Below are 18,353 nucleotides of genomic sequence, written 5' to 3'. Positions count from 1 at the left end.
TTTTTGCTGAGTATAGAATTTTGTATTGACAGTTAACTATTTTTTCTTTCAGTATGTTAAATATGCTATTCTGTTGTCTTCTGGCTTGCATAGTTACTGATAAGAAGACTGCTATAGTTCTTATTTTTCCTCCCCTGTCTGTAATGATTCTTTTTCCTTGTCTTGAAGACTTTGTCTATATCTTTAGTTCTCAGCAGACTGACTATGGTGTATCTAGACATGTTGGTTTAAAAAAATTGTTTTACCTGCTTGGAGTCTCCTCGGGTTCTTAAATCTGTGATTTTTTCTGTTGATTAATTTTGGAAAGTTCTCAGCCATTATCATTTAAAACATTTTCTGCCTTATTTTTGCTCTACCTTGTATTTCTGAGATTCTAATTACATGTATGTTACCTGTTTGATGTTGTCCCAGAGAGCTTGGATTCTGTGTTTTGTTTTTTCCTTCCCCATTCTTTTTCTATATGTGTTCAGCTTGGACAATTTCTAGTTATTTATCTTTTAGTTCACTGATTCTTTCCTCAGTTGTGTCCAGTAAGCTGATGAGCTTTTTGAAGGACTTTTTTTTAAGTCTTTTATTTCCAGCATTTACATTAGAATATTTAAAAAAATGTTCACTCCTCTGGTGGAATTTCCTTTCTCTTCATTAATCTTTTATATTTTCTTCTAGATCTTTTATTATATTAATCATAGTTATTTTAATCTCTGTGTGTGATATTTCTGACATCTGTGTCATCTCTGAGTTTTATTCTACTGATTGCTTTATCTCTTGACAATGTTCTCTGTTTAAAGAATTATTTTAAGATGTATTTTTGGCCTGGTGTGGTGGCTCACGTCTGTAATCCCAGCACTTCGGGAGGCCAAGGCAGGCGGATCACGAGATCAGGAAATTGAGACCATCCTGGCTAACACGGTGAAACCCTGTCTCTACTAAAAATATAAAAAGTTAGCCGGGCGTGGTGGTGGGCACCTGTAGTCCCAGCTACTCAGGAGGCTGAGGCAGGAGAATGGTGTGAACCCGGGAGGCAGAGCTTGCAGTGAGCCGAGATCCTGCCACTGCACTCCAGCCTGGGCAATAGAGTGAGACTCTGACTCAAAACAAAAACAAAAACAAAAACAACAAAAAGATGTATTTTTGTGTTTCCTTTTAGTTTTGAATAAATGCTAAACATCAAATAATAATAGAGAAAGAGGCAAATAGCGTTTATGCCCAGAAATGAGCATACCCCTAATCTTACGTAAGGCTGTTAGGGTGGGGGTTTGAGTCAGTGTCTGGTTGAACTAGGCTGGGATTTTGTTTCCAGAGTTACCTTCATTGCCTCACAGGCTTCAAATTCCTCTCACAATGGGTTAGTGTTACCTTCTGCTTCTGTGGTCATATAATGCCAAAAGGCTTTTCTCGATTTTCCTGCCTCACTCTCAGCTTCCAGCAGCCTCTGCATATCTGTGCCATGGAGGGATTCTGTTTCCTTGCCCATCTTTCACCAGTAAATTAATTTTGCTTATTACTTTTTGCAAGGCTTGTAGGGGTGGAGATAGGAATTCTCCCCATCTAGTTTTAGCTTTAGGTGAGTTCTCTGTGTCTAGATCTTAAAGGGAGGTCTTTTTCAGTGTTCCTGTACCTCTATCCCTTTGTCTATCAAACTCTGCCTTGTGTCTCTGGAAGCTCTTGAAAAGTACGGAATCCCCTCCCCCAGCCAACCCCAGCCCAGTGACATACAGCTTTTTTTCCTAGGAGGGAAGAGTCTGTCAAAGTGGGAAGTATTTTATGTTTGCCTCCTGGCAGCTGGTCATCACCTGAATGCCTGTGCCACCAAGGGACACTCTCTGCTCTCCTACCCTTTTGCAAATATTTCTTGTGAGCACCAAATGGAAGTCCATGGAGAAGAAAGTGAACTCTGTGTGTGTCTGGGGTACCCAGTTATTCTAAAATTATGCATTAGCCCACATTTAAATTTGATTTATTATATTATGGTGGCTGTCTCTTTCTTCCATGCTCTATCAAAGGTAAAAGAGTTCATGTGTCCCATCTCTCCAGGGAGGGCTTTTGACTTTGAAATTCAGTTCTCTTGGTTGCCTTATTACCTCAACTCTCTGATGGCCCTGAGAAAATGGATGATTTTGTAGATTATCCACATTTGTCTCAATGTTAAAAGGAGAGTGATGTTCTCCTGAAGCTTTCTACTTCTTAAGAAGCAGAATTCCATCCTACACGGTTATGATGATGAGTGGAATTTGATGAGTATGGCTTGCCAGTTTATTCTCATTCTATAAGGTATTTTGTTTTTATTCAGACTAAGTGTACTATCCTTAGCCTCTTTTCTGAATGTCCTTTTAAAGAATCTTAAATCCTTTTCTTTCATCTCAAATCATGAGGTAATACCCTAACTTGCATGTAGCAAATCATGTGCTTAAAATAATACTGCACTTGTTTGTGCAACCAAGTCATAATTCACTTAACCTAATTGTAGAGAAATGAATTAATACACTTTTAGAAAAATTCAGACACAGTTGCTTGAAAAATCTGGCAATCGTTTTTCAAGAGATCTTAGCAAATCACTAACTGTTATGGGGGTGCTAAGAATCCTATATCATTTTAATAGTTTGAGTCACTTTTTAAGTCACTAATATTTGAAATAAATTTTTTATCTGTAAATTTATTAACTTCAACACTGTGGTAAACAGAATAATGTCTCCCCACCCCCACCCCTGCTGTCACCAAATGACATCCATGTCCTAATCCCTGAAACCTGTTAATATGTTACATTATATGGCAAAAGAGATTTTGCAGAAGTGATTAAGCTAAGAATATTAAAATGTCGAGATTATCCAGGTGGGCCCAATGTAATCACAAGAGTCCTTAGATGAGGGAGGCAGGAGGATCAGAATCAGGGAAGAGGATGTGTCCATGGAAGCAGAGGTCCTAATCAGAGAGAGAGAGAGAGATTGGGAGATGTTATGATGCTAGCTTTGAAGATGGAGAATGGGGCACAAGCCAAGGAATGTAGGCAGCTACGTTTTCTCTTAGAGCCTCCTAAAAAACCCATGCTACTAACCCCTTGATTTTAGGACCTTTTGAATTCCATAACTGTAAGGTAATAAATTTGTGTTCTTTAAGGCAATAAATCTGTGATAATTTGTTACAGTTATAGTAGCAATAGGAAATTAATATACAAGCTGATATAACTTGTATTAAGTTACAAGCTTATATACCTTGCCCAAATTCATGCAATTAGTCAGTGGTGAGCTACATTTGAACTCTGAGGCATATACCTCCAAATCTTAAAATAATACTGTACTTGTTTGTGTAGCCAAGTCATAATTCACTTGACCTCATTGGAGAGAAGTGAATTAACACAATTTTAGAAAAATTCAGACACATCAATTGCTTGAAAAACATAGTACAGTATATCTCTGGAATAAGGGGCATTACATCCATTTGCCCAGGATAAGAGGATGCTAAGAATCATGACTCTGCTCTTTCTGTTAAAATGGATAATTTTTTATGAATCTATATCTGCTAAAATCACAAAATAAAATCCATTAAGCCCCTCAAGTGATATTATAATTATAAAGGACCAATGTCAGTATTACTAACTAAACTCGTATTTTACTAAAAGCCTTTTAAAATGTTGACATCACTGGGTCAACATTTCTTATGCTATGAAGACAAGTTGGATTTTAGCCTTTCAAATGCTATAAACACTCTTCCCCAATAGTGTTAACAAAGATGACACTAGGCAAAATAATGAAACCAGCAGAATTTTATCTTTAATATCACTCTGGTACCTCTACTTCTTTATAAGGAATGAGTAAATATAATGCTTTAAACCAAAGAAATAATTCTAATAATGAGACTTTCAGGCCCTAAGTCTGGTCACAAGGGCAGATATTTAGTGGCATTCAGATGTTTTGGTATATTGCCAATGTCTTGCCATGTAGGTAGCTGCCTCTTTGACTATGCTGAGAAGCATCCCTGGAGTATTTTTTTACTAAATAGTAGGTTCTGGTTACTGATTGCACAATGGACTTTTGAATAACTAAAGAGAAAGCTCTCTATATAGCTTTACAGGACAGAAGACTGCTAGATATTGCAGTGCCTGTTCAGAATAAGAATCTACTGGTTCCCCACTTTGACTCCTTTCAAAGCTGATTTTTTTTTTGTCATGGGGAATTTAATTCTTTTATTATTATTATTATTATTATACTTTAAGTTTTAAGGTACATGTGCACAATGTGCAGGTTTGTTACATATGTATACATGTGCCATGTTGGTGTGCTGCACCCATTAACTCGTCATTTAGCATTAGGTATATCTCCTAATGCTATCCCTCCACCCTCCCTCCACCCCACAACAGTCCGCAGAGTGTGATGTTCCCCTTCCTGTGTCCATGAGTTCTCATTGTTCAATTCCCACCTATGAGTGAGAACATGCGGTGTTTGGTTTTTCATCCTTGCAATAGTTTACTGAGAATGATGATTTCCAGTTTCATCCATGTCCCTACAAAGGACATGAACTCATCATTTTTTATGGCTGCATAGTATTCCATGGTGCATATGTGCCACATTTTCCTAATCCAGTCTATCGTTGTTGGACATTTGGGTTGGTTCCAAGTCTTTGCTATTGTGAATAGTGCCACAATAAACATACGTGTGCATGTGACTTTATAGCAGCATGATTTATAGTCCTTTGGGTATATACCCAGTAATGGGATGGCTGGGTCAAGTGGTATTTCTAGTTCTAGATCCCTGAGGAATCGCCACACTGACTTCCACAACGGTTGAACTAGTTTACAGTCCCACCAACAGTGTAAAAGTGTTCCTATTTCTCCACATCCTCTCCAGCATCTGTTGTTTCCTGACTTTTTAATGATGGCCATTCTAACTGGTGTGAGATGGTATCTCATTGTGGTTTTGATTTGCATTTCTCTGATGGCCAGTGATGATGAGCATTTTTTCGTGTGTTTTTTGGCTGCATAAATGTCTTCTTTTGAGAAGTGTCTGTTCATGTCCTTCGCCCACTTTTTGATGGGGTTGTTTGTTTCTTGTAAATTTGTTTGAGTTCGTTATAGATTCTGGATATTAGCCCTTTGTCAGATGAGTACGTTGCGAAAATTTTCTCCCATTTTGTAGGTTGCCTGTTCACTCTGATGGTAGTTTCTTTTGCTGTGCAGAAGCTCTTTAGTTTAATGAGATCCCATTTGTCAATTTTGGCTTTTGTTGCCATTGCTTTTGGTGTTTTAGACATGAAGTCCTTGCCCATGCCTATGTCCTAAATGGTAATGCCTAGGTTTTCTTCTAGGGTTTTTATGGTTTTAGGTCTAACATGTAAGTCTTTAATCCATTTTGAATTAATTTTTGTATAAGGTGTCAGGAAGGGATCCGGTTTCAGCTTTCTCCATATGGCTAGCCAGTTTTCCCAGCACCATTTATTAAATAGGGAATCCTTTCTCCATTGCTTGTTTTTGTCAGGTTTGTCAAAGATCAGATAGTTGTAGATATGTGGCATTATTTCTGAGGGCTCTGTTCTGTTCCATTGGTCTATATCTCTGTTTTGGTACCAGTTCCATGCTGCTTTGGTTACTGTAGCCTTGTAGTATAGTTTGAAGTCAGGTAGCATGATGCCTCCAGCTTTGTTCTTTTGGCTTAGGATTGACTTGGTGATGTGGGCTCTTTTTTGGTTCCATATGAACTTTAAAGTAGTTTTTTCCAATTCTGTGAAGAAAGTCATTGGTAGCTTGATGGGGATGGCATTGAATCTATAAATTACCTTGGGCAGTATGGCCATTTTCACGGTATTGATTCTTCCAACCCATGAGCATGGAATGTTCTTCCATTTGTTTGTATCCTCTTTTATTTCATTGAGCAGTGGTTTGTAGTTCTCCTTGAAGAGGTCCTTCACATCCCTTGTAAGTTGGATTCCTAGGTATTTTATTCTCTTTGAAAAAATTGTGAATATGAGTTCACTCATGATTTGGCTCTCTGTTTGTCTGTTATTGGTGTATAAGAATGCTTGTGATTTTGTACATTGATTTTGTATCCTGAGACTTTGCTGAATTTGCTTATCAGCTTAAGGAGATTTTGGGCTGTAACAATGGAGTTTTCTAGATATACAATCATGTCATCTGCAAACAGGGACAATTTGACTTCCTCTTTTCCTAATTGAATACCCTTTATTTCCTTCTCCTGCCTAATTGCCCTGGCCAGAACTTCCAACACTCTGTTGAATAGGAGTGGTGAAAGAGGGCATCCCTGTCTTGTGCCGGTTTTCAAAGGGAATGCTTCCAATTTTTGCCCATTCAGTATGATATTGGCTGTGGGTTTGTCATAGATAGCTCTTATTATTTTCAGATATGTCCCATCAATACCTAATTTATTGAGAATTTTTAGCATGAAGCGTTGTTGAATTTTGTCAAAGGCCTTTTCTGCATCTATTGAGATAATCATGATTTTTAAATGGCATAGGTTGCATTTGCAATACACACAACCCACTGGAATTAGGGAAACCAAGATCGTTGTTGGACAAGGGAATTTTTCCCATATTATTATCCCATACTCTCTGTGCTTATAGAAGTTGCTCAAAAATGGTGTACAGTGGTGATGATGAAGATTTGTTTTGCATTTAGCAATAGTTTATTACATAGAATAAGAAGCTCAAACTGCTTCATAGAAAATAAATAATAAATCTTCCAAAGGAATCATCCGTGGAAGCAAAGAGCATATATTAATTCTAACAATGGTGGAAGGAAAAGTTCTGAAAATTCAGGTGATCCATTTGGAATTTGACTAAATTATTCATAGATTATAGTAATTTGCAATTGAGTTCATATATAACCTTAACATACCTGATCTTTTATTGATTAACTCAACAAACTTTTATTGAACCCCTACTTTGTGTGAGGCAGTATTTTAGGCACTGTGGATATGAAGATAGACAGGATAAAATCACTGCCTTCAGGGACCCACAATCTAGTTGGTGAAAGAGATCAGTAAATTAACAGGTGGAAGTAACATGATGAATGCAACCAGAGACTAATTTCTTTGGAGAAAATTGGAAGGAGTACCTCTACTGTTTACAGAGGTTGGGGTAAACTGTCTTCACAATAGAGGTGAAATCTGAGTTGAATTTTGAAGAATGAGTTCATTAGACCAGGAGGAGATGAATAATTCCAAAGTGAGGTAGGAGTTTATGTAAAGCTATGAAGGTGTGAGACAGCATAGAATGTTCATGCAACTACAGTATTGATGTAAAAGGATATAGAGTGTTACAGGAAAGTGTAAGTAAACAAGAGCCAATGTATTATTAAAGTCCTATATTCTTGCAAAGAAGTAGGGGCATTTTCCTGTAGGCAATGGAGTCATTAAAGATTTTAAATAACAACAAAAATGATATGAACAGTGCTATATTGATACATAGCTTATAACACAAGACTAAATGCAGTCAGGCATTAAGTACGGGGCTAGAGATTAGGTCATTAGACAATTTTGTCATCATGTGAACATCATAGAGTATACTCACCCAAACCTAGATGGTATAGTTCGCTACATACCTAGGCTATATGACATAGCCTATTGCTCCTAGGCCACAAACCTGTATAGCATGTTACTGTATTGAATACTATAGGCAGTCATAAAATACTGGTACGTATTTGTGTATCTAAGTGTAGAAATGGTACAGTTAAAAGCATGGTATTATGATCTTAGGGGACTACTGCTGTATATCTGGTTCATAGTTGACCAAAACGTCTTTATGGGACATGTGACTGTGTTTCGTAGGGGCAGAGACCTTATCTCATTCTTTTTTATCTGCCCTAGTACCTCCCATGGTACTTGGGACATAGTTGGTGATTAATACATAATTTTTGGATAATGTAGATTATTTCAATTATCATATTTAATATAAAGCCCAATTCTGGCCATTTCCTCATCCCCAAAACATATTACATTTCTGAGGAGTGGTTTTACTGGGGCATTGAGATGAGAAAATGTCTAAAATTCATCTTCTGTGACATTAATCAGCAACAATTACATGTATATACATCTAAATCTGTCAGTCCAGATACTGACGTGCTACATATGTACCAAATATCAATGTTAAGGTTTGCCTCTTGTCTTTTCATGAACATCTTAATAAGATGTTTATTTTAAAACTCTAGAGGTGAATGCAGCTTCCTTGACACTGGGAACTTTTTCACAATAAATATGTAGATGAACACTAGCAGATAATACAGATAGATATTTTGACTTTTAATTTTTAATTTTTACTTTTATAAATAGAGATGGGATCTCACTATGTTGCCCAGGCTGGTCTTGAACTCCTGGGCTCAAGTGATCCTCCTGCCTCGGCCTCACGCAGTGTTAGGATTACAGGCGTGAGCCACTGCACCTGGCCCAGATAGATTTTATGTATTAAAAAAAGTTCAGAATTCTGGCTAGTGTTGCCATTGCCCACATTAGTATTTAACATTAATCTAGTTATTTTGAAATTGTTAAAAAACCAAAGTATCTCCTCATTAGCTGGTCTTAGAGAATGATTGCTCACACTTGTTATGCTACTATCTTTTTTTAATCTTTAATGTCATCAAGTAAAAACAGTTTGGACAAATTCCAGTTTTGTCCTATCAAAGATTAAAATTAGTGACAGAATATTGAAATTAGCCAGAGTTTGAACTTCAGCTGGTATGCACACAAACATACACACAATATGGAATTATTTTCATGTAGACCTCAGCAGATGGGATTCTGCTAAATTGGGGTGGATATTAAATAGGTTTAGAAGAACACATGGAAATGACTTGGTGGATCATAGAAGATAGATTATTGCACCCAAATCAAACAATCTGTGTAAAGTTCAAGGTACATAAGCTGCTAGGTTTCCTCCAGTATCTATTCTTTTCTTCTCCTGTAGTGGAAAAACTTTTTTGCTAGACATTTGGATACCTAGATAAAAACAACATATCTCAGCCTCCCATTTAGCTAAATATGGCCGTATAACCATCCTCTGGTCAATAGACTATGACTACAAGTGATACAATAGACTGTGACTACAAGTGACTACAAGATGCTACTTCTGAATTTTTCCCTTAAAAGAAAAGGGTATGTTCTTTCCTTTCTCTTTTTCCGTTCTCTCATCCTTTAGCCAAGAACAAGGGTTTGGTGATGAACCACCTTCAACCATACAGATGACAACACATCCTGGGTGTGACAGGGCAACAAGATGGAAAGAACCTTGCTCCCAAAACCACGGAGCAGACATGGATCTTTGTTACAGTAACTAAAACTTTATTCTAATATAGTTGGGAAGCAGGAGGAAGATGTTTCAGTCAAGTGTCTTTGTGTTGCAACCAACAGAAACTCAATTCAGAATGGTCAAAACAAAAAAGACATCTGTTGGCTGATGAAACTGAAAATTCTAGATGTAGACAGGCTTTGGAGGTGATCTGATCCAGTGGCTTAGAATACTTTCAAGTCTGTGATGCTTTTTGTCTGTAATTCCTTCCATCTGCCTTCCTCTATAAGTTAACAATATACTTGGGTTATACGTGTTTCTGTTAACACTCAAGGGGACAGAAAACTTCTTCTTCAACCAGTGAGTAAAGAGGGTTTAATTTCAATTGGAACAATTTTAAGTCACATGTCTATACCTGAATTAATCATTATGGCCAAGATAATACCATACACTTACTGACTTATCTTTGGGGTATTAGTAATTTTGGTAAAGGAGATGGTACCATTCTGATCAACTTAAGCCAGTCAGCATCACTGGGACTGGAGGAAGGGTCAGTCTAACTCAAGATTCACGGCCAGTACTCAGTGGGAGAGGAGTGTAATGGGTGCTGGGAGGCATCTAGACAATGTTCACTACTGAAGATGAGCAGATCTAAGGAAAGAGCATGGGGCCTTATGTGTTACAGGAGTGTAGTATATGCACTGTGGCATGGGGGCAATGTGCTTAGGGCTGGATGGAGCTACTACTGACAATGTTTGAAAGTCAGGGTCAGAATTTTGTATATATGAGTTGGGGATTTGGGCTGACGCTTTGCTAAACATGATTTTTGATAGTAGCACAATAGTGAGTGTATATTAGTATAACAACTCTTAAAAGAGTCTAAAGGAAGAAAGGAAAAAGAATGCGTTATCTGGGTAGCTTTTTGTTCTCATCACTCTGTGTGTGTGTGGTGTATGTGTGTGTGTGTGCCTGTAATTGACAAAGTAATAGAATTTTTATGAATTCTATGATAAAAGGACCTGGTGTAGAGAATGAAACACACACATACACATACTTACACACAGTAATTAGTCTTTTACTAGATTTCTAAGATTACAAATTGGATATTTTTGTTGCCATTGCTCTTGTTTTGATTTTACTTTGGAATGGAGTCTGGTGCTTCTGTACTTAAGAAAAAAAGGTTGCATTTAAAATTCATCTGCACCTTTTATTCTAAGGACAGCTAAAAGTAAAGGTGGAGACCATAGTTCACATGTCCTGAGTCACTTGCCTGTGCCTAGGATAGAACTCTGCTTCTGTCCCTCAGCAGGATGAATACCACTGGGTAATCAGTTTCTAGAAAAAAGTGTTAGTTTTGTCTGGAACAAAGTAAAATGCTACATATTGAGTTCAAAATGTGTACTCGATGTTAATTAGTAAAAGCAGCTATGTGAATGCCAGGTCTCTGTTTCTCTGTAGAATATGATGTATGTTCTTCAGATTTTGCTAGTTTCAATAATTTGTTCATAAGGTTGTTATGGTTTGACCTTGGGGCCCGAATATATTAATTGCTCAAAACAATATTTTTAGAGCCTTTAAAAAATATCAGGCTAAGTTTGTCACATGATTTCAGGGAAGTTTTTCATTGTTGTATTACCTTGCTATTGGCACATGAAGTAATACAGATCATTTCAACTCAGCCTGACACAATGAAAAAGAAGCTTTTTTGTTCATTCTGAGGGCACACACACATAAAATTGCTTCTTAATAATTTCCTTCACTAAGAAAAATATTTACTAGAACTCCTAGGAAATCTGGAAAGAATTATTGATTGTTTTTTGCTTCCTACTAGTATTTTCTGAAGCATCCTGTTTTACAATGTGCTTTTGAGGTTGTTGAGGTGATAATGTTTACCATTAAGTGTGACCAGGTTAAAGTACGTAGACCTTGGCATTTCCAACGAAATTGGAATGACAGTAAATACCAAAAAAGCATGAAATGGATGATTTTGACACCTTTTTTGGAATTGAGCCATTGAGAGTATTGTTGATGTTGGCCCTCCTTTAAATCCCTGATGATACTAAGGCAGATGTTATCTTGGCATTTTAAAAAATAAACAAAGCTTACCCAGTTGAATGTGGCCAGTTTTCTATTTGGCTTTCCCATTTACCTACACAAGCATGCACACACATCCATGCATGTTAGTTGACCTGTTACCTCAGAACGTGTGTGTGTGTGTGTGTGTGTGTGTGTGTGTGTGTGTGTGTGTGTGAAGTCTTTTCTCTTTTCTCTCAGACTGAATTGATACTCTGATGTTTTCACTATTGAAGAGCAAAACTTACTTAGAGCTGCTTCTGGGAGAACAGTCCTTACCTTAAAACCACTTCCAGGAGAAGATGATGAAGTGAAGCCAAATCACAAAATCTCCCTCTCCCAAAACCCAGTGACATGCTCAAAGACAGAATAAATTTAAAACCTAGCAAAAAGTATGCTGGCAGCCATCAGATAATTGCAGCGGTACAGCCCCATGCTATGTAGCAGCCAGAGAAAGAAGCATAAGACTCCAGGAACCTCCATGACTCCTAATTCCAATCCCTTACATTCTGCTACCCTGAGGCAGGGGAGGCAGCAGGAGAATGTGAGTAGACAGAATTCCAAGAAGTCTCCCATTCCTTCTCGATTTAGAGAGAAGCAATCTGTTGCGTATCAGGCAGCCCTGGGGAAGGATTTGGAAAGCTCCCCCTATGCCCTTGGTGTCTCATCAGAGGACAAAAAAAAATCCAGGCTAACCTTTATAAAACTGACCAGGTGGAAAGAAAGCTGAGAGGGAATAAGGTGTGACTATAATTACCCAGAGCAAATTATGCTCAGCACTAATTGGTGATTTAGCGGAGTGGAGGGCAAAGGACACAGTAAAGTGAATGATGGAGGTAAGGGCCTACAGGAAGCGGTACATGGAGAGTTCAGTTGTTAGTCCCTAGTAGGATGTTAATGTGGCAGAATGCACATCTTTGGCCTCTGTCTGCTGGGAGGAGAGTGGGATCCACTGCTGGCTAGAGGAAGGTGAAACAGAGGGAATAGGCAACTTAGTCTTTCTGAATGAAGTTTCCTTGGCTTTACCCTGAATTGGGGTAATGAGACTAACACTCCTTGTCATAAGGGGAATGAGACAATGTGCACCCAGGTGCAGCACAGAAAGGAGAGCAGCATGCAGGTCTCTGCCACCCATAGCTGCTTAAAGTCCCAGCTGAAGTCGCCCCTGGAGGGACCCTGAAATTCTCAACTCTCAGACTGAACATATAAGAAGATGAAAAGGTGTCAGATAATATGGAGGAGAGCTCGGGAACAAGATATTTAGATTGTTCCTAGTTTTGTTAGTTTTACAAATAAAGCTGCAGTGGACATCCTAGGTGTCTCTTCGTGCACAAATTGACAGAACTGTTCAGGTTAACCATGAGCAAGGAAATGAAAACACATGGAAACTAGGATAAAGAGTAAAGGAGCAAGAAGGGAAACAAAAGAGAGGAGAACAGAATGCTAAGGAGAGATGAATTTATTTTGGAAGAAAATGAGCTATGGAAATGGAAGTATCTTGCCTCAATGATTGCTTTTCGCTATAAAGAAATTTAAAAGAACATGAAAAAAGGAAAATAAAGACAAAATGATACGGCTATCGAATGAGATAAAAAAGGGAAATGCCAGAGCTAAAGAAATGAATTGAGAGCCAAAATGATATTGTTACCAAAGTGATAAATAATTAGAAATAGGAGAAGATAGGCATGAAGAAAACCTGAAATAATGACTTAGAAGAAAGGCTTCAAATAACCAGTGAACATAAAAGAAAGGGCTTCAAATAACCAGTAAACATAAAAGATACTGAGTTAAACATCAGAAGGTAATAGATATGAAACTCAAAGATGATACAGCCAAAGAAAAATCAGTATATCTGGGGTAGGAAATAGAACAAATGAAAAAGAAAAAATATTAAAAAGAACTTGCAAAAAAATCTTGAATTAACTGATTTTACACATCAAAAGAGTAAACTTCGTGCTAGGAAAATTTGATACAGAAACTTGAATGCCAAGACATATATTCTCTGGTTAAGCTTTGAAGCCAGAGAATGAATTCTTCAGGCAACTTTCACACCCAAAACCAAATCCCCTAGAAGAGGAAAAATCAGGCTTCTATCAGAATTTTCCAAGGCAGCAATCAGAGCTAAAAGACAATAAGGCAAAGTGGAGAAAAATTATGAATAAAAGGTGACACAAGAATTTCATATTATTGTTGGTTTTAAATTTAAACATAAAAAAAAAACAAAAGGAACACAAACCTCTGTTGCTACCATTCAGAAATGACTACTACTATCAATGTGTTGCCATATTTCCCACTACTTTTTTCCTAGGGGTGTGTGTGTGTGTTTGTGTGTGACATACATAATGAATGAGTAGATTGTTACCACTTAAAACGTTACAAAATTACAGATTAGTTAAAATCTTCCAAGACGCACAACTAGACTCTGTTATTTGAACTAGACTGGTTATTTGAAGCCTTTCTTCTAAGTCATTATTTCAGGTTTTCTTCATGCCTATCTTCTCCTATCTATTTCTAATTATTTATCACTTTGGTAACAATATCATTTTGGCCCTCAATTCATTTCTTTAGCTCTGGCATTTCCCTTTTTTATCTCATTCAATAGCCATAAATTTAGTTTGTATATAATTCCATTTTCATTTTTATACTTTTATATGAAATTACCTATAAAAGCTATGTAAAATTTTGTGCATTTTTAATGTATTGTGCTGTATGTATAATTTTGCAACTTGCTTTATTTCTTGACAAAATTTTTAGATTTGTTTTTTTGATACCTATCAATGTTCTTTATTCTTTTTAATATGTATTTTATTACATTATATGTAGATATTTATTGTTAGGATTGTTCCCTAGTTTCTGGTTAGTTTTACCAAATAAAGGCCTGGCCAGTGGACATTCCTATGGTGTCTCCTCCTCCGTGGCACCACAATATATAAATGTTCCTCTAAGGTAAGCATTAGATGTAGAAGTTCTGAATTGCAGGATTTATAAATTTTCTTGGTCCCAGGCATGTTGTTATACCCAGCCAAATTGTTGATGTCTAAGGAGGACAGAATATTTTCAAACATGCAAAATTTTGAAGCATATAGTTCCTAGAAAAGCATCCATTTCAATGAGGCTTTCAAGCTCATTTGCATAAAAGTTTACAAAGTATTCATTATAATTAATTTTGTTTTCCTTGTCAATTATTTTAAAGGATAAAAACGCCTAATCATTTTAATAGATGCCAAAGAGGCACTTGATAAAATTCAATCTTTAAAAAAAGGAAGTAGTAACTTTCACCAGAATAGGAATGGATGATGGACTGACATTAAAAAATAAACATATATCATACAACATTAAATGTTCTCCCATTAGAATCATGAACAAATGCCATCTATTTTTATTAGCATTTTCCTGTTGGCAAATGTACTTAGACCAAAGAAAGAAATAAAGAAAGGAGGATGTAAAATACTGTATATCAAGAAAGCTTGAGAGAATCAAACTAAAAAAAAAATCAAAAGAATATGGTAAGATGAATGATTACATAATTAAGCTAAAGAAATAAATAATAGAAAATATGAAGGAAGAACATACTTTTAATGATAATCAAATTATTAAAAATATGTAGGGAAAAATTAACAATATTACATAATATACAAAAGGCTTTTGAAAAATTAAAAATCTACCAAATGGCATAAAAGTAGACTTACATAAATTTGTGCCTTATTCCTGAATAGGAAAATTACAAAATAAAGATGTTAATTTTTCCTAAATTGACCTCTAAATAAATACCAACTGAAATCAATGCATCCTTATTGGAACTTGACAAATTGACAAGTTCATCTGGAAAAATAAACCCATGTAAATAGCCAGAGGATTACAGGGAGAGTAGAATGATAACCTATCAAGGTATGAAAATAAATTAGGAAGCTATAGTAACCCAGACAGCTTAGAGCTGAAAAAGAAATAAATCAATTGAAAGAATAAACATTATTGTGAATGCAAATTCCTATAAACATTGGGTATTTAAAAATGAAGCATTTCAAATTAGTATTAAAAACAATCTGATAAATGACCAATGTATTTAACTGACTGACAGAAAGAAAAAATCCCTTCAAAATCAAGAACTAAATGAAAAATATGAAGAGGAACTTCATAGAAAAATAAATACAAGTGGCAAACAAACATGAAAAACAAATATTATGATTATCTCATTCCTAATCAAAGGAATGCCAAAACAATGAGATGCTGCTTTTTGCATATCTGATGGCAACATTTTCAGTGTTTGCTAATTCTCAGTGTTGGCCAAGGTAAACGGAAGCAGGAACTCTCATGCTGTTGGTAGGAGTGCAAATCAGTGCATTCTTTTTCTAAAAGAAAATTTGGCAGGAATTCTCAAAAGAAAAAAAAAACAACATACTGTTCAGTTCAGCAGTCCCATTGCTGGAAATTTGCCCTCTTGATAAACTTGTGAAATACATCAATTTATGTGTACAAGGACATCTATTGGAGCATTGTTATAAAATTCTGGGAAAAAAGTTAAATTTCCACTGACAGCAGTCCAGTTAAAAAATCAAAGTACATTCATACAATGAAATACCTGTGAATCATTACAGAGAATGAGACAGATCAATAATTGTACATGTGAAGAGCTCAAAGATGTATTTATTGGGGGAAAGGGTAAGAAAGATCCCATCTAGTGCAATCCCTTATCAATAAAGTGTAAGGGGTTTAAACACAGGTATAGGGAAAGAAAAAGGTATAGAAATCGATTTAGGCTAATGTATGCATAAAATAATTTACTGAAGGATACACAAGAATGAACGATGGGGACTCGGAAGGGAGAGGAACCATTTCTCTTTCCATCTTATGCCTTTTGTCCTGTTTGAATTTTTAACTTTGTGCATGTAGAAGTGTTATACAAATCACCTCAGTCTACATGAGACCCCAGACACAACAGCCCTGCCACCAGCCTCTTCCCCACCTCCCAGCATTGTAATTCTGGCCACTTTTGGCACAAGGTCCCCACCATTTATTTTCTCCCTATGAGGTAAACACAATTTTATCACATTCATGGCCATTTCTTTAGTTCTGACTTCACACTGGCAAGTAACAGCTGCATAGAAGAACCACAGAGATCAGGCCTGCACTTCTGCTGCTAATACTAGCATCACTGCCATCTAGTAAATGCTGACCAAGTGCTGACCAAGGGGGAGGAGAGAACATTGTGTGAAGCACTTCATGTCTCTGGTCTCAGTTATTCCTCACATGGACCTATGAGACTGGTACTATTTTCACAGCCATTTGACAAAAGGGTAGACTGAAGATTATAGAGATGTGGTTGCTTGCCCAGGACTCTACATCTAGTAAGAAGCAGGTCAAGGATTCAAGCCCTAGTGAGCCCCCACCGCAGCAGGAGAGCTTTTGACAGCTGTTACACCACCTCCATAGCTCCCCTAGGGGGGATCAGCTCCACAGTGAGTCACAGAGGGCTTCCTGGGCCAGTGCAAATCATCATTTATAACATTATTTTCTTGATGGGGAGATGTGTTTCAGGTTCAAAATAGTGACTCAAAATAGACTTTGGAAAGTGAAGCTCCTGTTTTATAAGCTGAAGACCATCTGAACTTAATGTTTATTTCTCTTCAGTAATACCTATATAGCAGAAGTTCCTTAAGTACTTTTCTGTCTCTTGATTGCTTTTGTCAAATAATTTCTGATTGCTTAATTTTGTAATCATTAGGACTACTTTTGGTACTTCAAGGGTGTATTTTTGGTATTACTCATTCTGTTGCAGTTCAGTTACTAAGTTCTGACATGGTGACTCTTACAGCTAAACACAGTCCCAGGCAAGACAATATTTTTTCTCTCACAATGGTATGTTGCTCAGACAGCAAAGGTGAAATCATTGGCCAGAAGTTTATGCCAATGATGACATGTTATCCTGCATATTCATCAGATTCTTTGAACAGAAATTAATGGTAATTTTTCCATAGGTTACACATTTTTGCCTCTTTGTCTTTTTCCTTCTTCCCCATCCTCCCTCTTTATCCTATACTTTTACTCTTTCTCAAAACTCTTTCTGCCCTTTTTCAAAATGAAAAATCTGAAAAGGGTCTTACCAAGACCAATTGTAATCTTCTCCATTACTAGTAGCATTAATAATACTAATACTTATTGGGTGTCCATGAGCCATGCATTGTTGCAGGTACTTTATATTCAGTATCATTTATTTCTTCACATAAAAGAAAGGTAGAGGAGCTCAGGCCTGCACTTCTGCTACTACTCGTAATACTAATAGTCACTGCCACTTACTGGGTGCTGTGTAGTGGTTCCAGTCACTCCATTTTGCAGGTGAATTAAGGCTCTAAAAGTTGCCCCCAAAGTCACATAATAGTAAATTAGTGTCACGTGAATTCAAACCTAGGCCTATCTGACTGCAAAACCTCTGCTGTTTCCATGGACTTGTGTTTGAGGTAGGTTTGCAACCGGACCATCTTGGTGGTTTAGTAATGTCTAGCAAGGTGCTTGTCCCTTTTTCTACTCTATGCTGCCTGTGGTCCTCAGTGGGACATTGACTTCTATGAGCTATTGATGGGCTCTTCTACCTCTAAGTGGCTTCTTTCTATACCCTCCTGTTTTCTGTTTGGAGGAGAGAATTTATGTGCCTTGTGGCCAAAATGAGAAAGCACAGAGAAGACTTGGAAAGAAGAAGGAACTGCTTTTATGGATGACTCCATTGTCTTGTGACTGTTGGGGTTTCAACCTTTAAAGCCTTCTTGAGATAAACTCTCTCTCAAGAGAGAACAGTGAGGACTCTAATCCTGGAGTCGGAGTCAAATAATAACACCATATTAATCTTCATGGGTGAATGGAAGGGTGGAAAGGGCAGGGGTGTGGAGTGAGGCAAGCTCATTCACCTAGCCTCTGGGGAAATACAATTCCAGCTCCATCGCTCAAGAACCATATGACTTTAAGCAAGTTGTTTTACCTTTTTCAGTGGCACTTTTAAAAATCTCTTTAATGCAAATAACAATAGCTATGGCATAGAGGGTGTAGTGGATACTAAATAATAA

At 37.0% G+C, this 18,353-nt stretch overlaps 1 protein-coding gene across 2 annotated transcripts in view; it reads left to right on the top strand.

Annotated features, from left to right (window-relative positions):
* The window catches only part of RTN1 (reticulon 1), a 274,513-nt gene that overhangs the window by 62,273 nt on the left and 193,887 nt on the right, over positions 1-18,353 (top strand). Inside the window, exon 1 of one of the 2 annotated variants that reach the window (XM_030811528.1) lies at positions 9,236-9,266. The exons of the other annotated variant lie outside the window; for it this stretch is intronic. Coding sequence (XP_030667388.1) covers positions 9,251-9,266 — 16 coding nt within the window. The 5' untranslated portion in view covers positions 9,236-9,250. Of the gene's footprint in view, positions 1-9,235; positions 9,267-18,353 lie in introns of those variants that run through there. 2 annotated transcript variants of the gene reach the window in all.

The sequence above is a fragment of the Nomascus leucogenys genome, chromosome 1a (assembly GCF_006542625.1).
Source record: "Nomascus leucogenys isolate Asia chromosome 1a, Asia_NLE_v1, whole genome shotgun sequence".
Lineage (NCBI taxonomy): Eukaryota > Metazoa > Chordata > Mammalia > Primates > Hylobatidae > Nomascus > Nomascus leucogenys.
The sequence above is the reverse complement of the archived record's forward strand: the minus strand, read 5'-3'. Positions and strand labels throughout refer to the sequence as shown.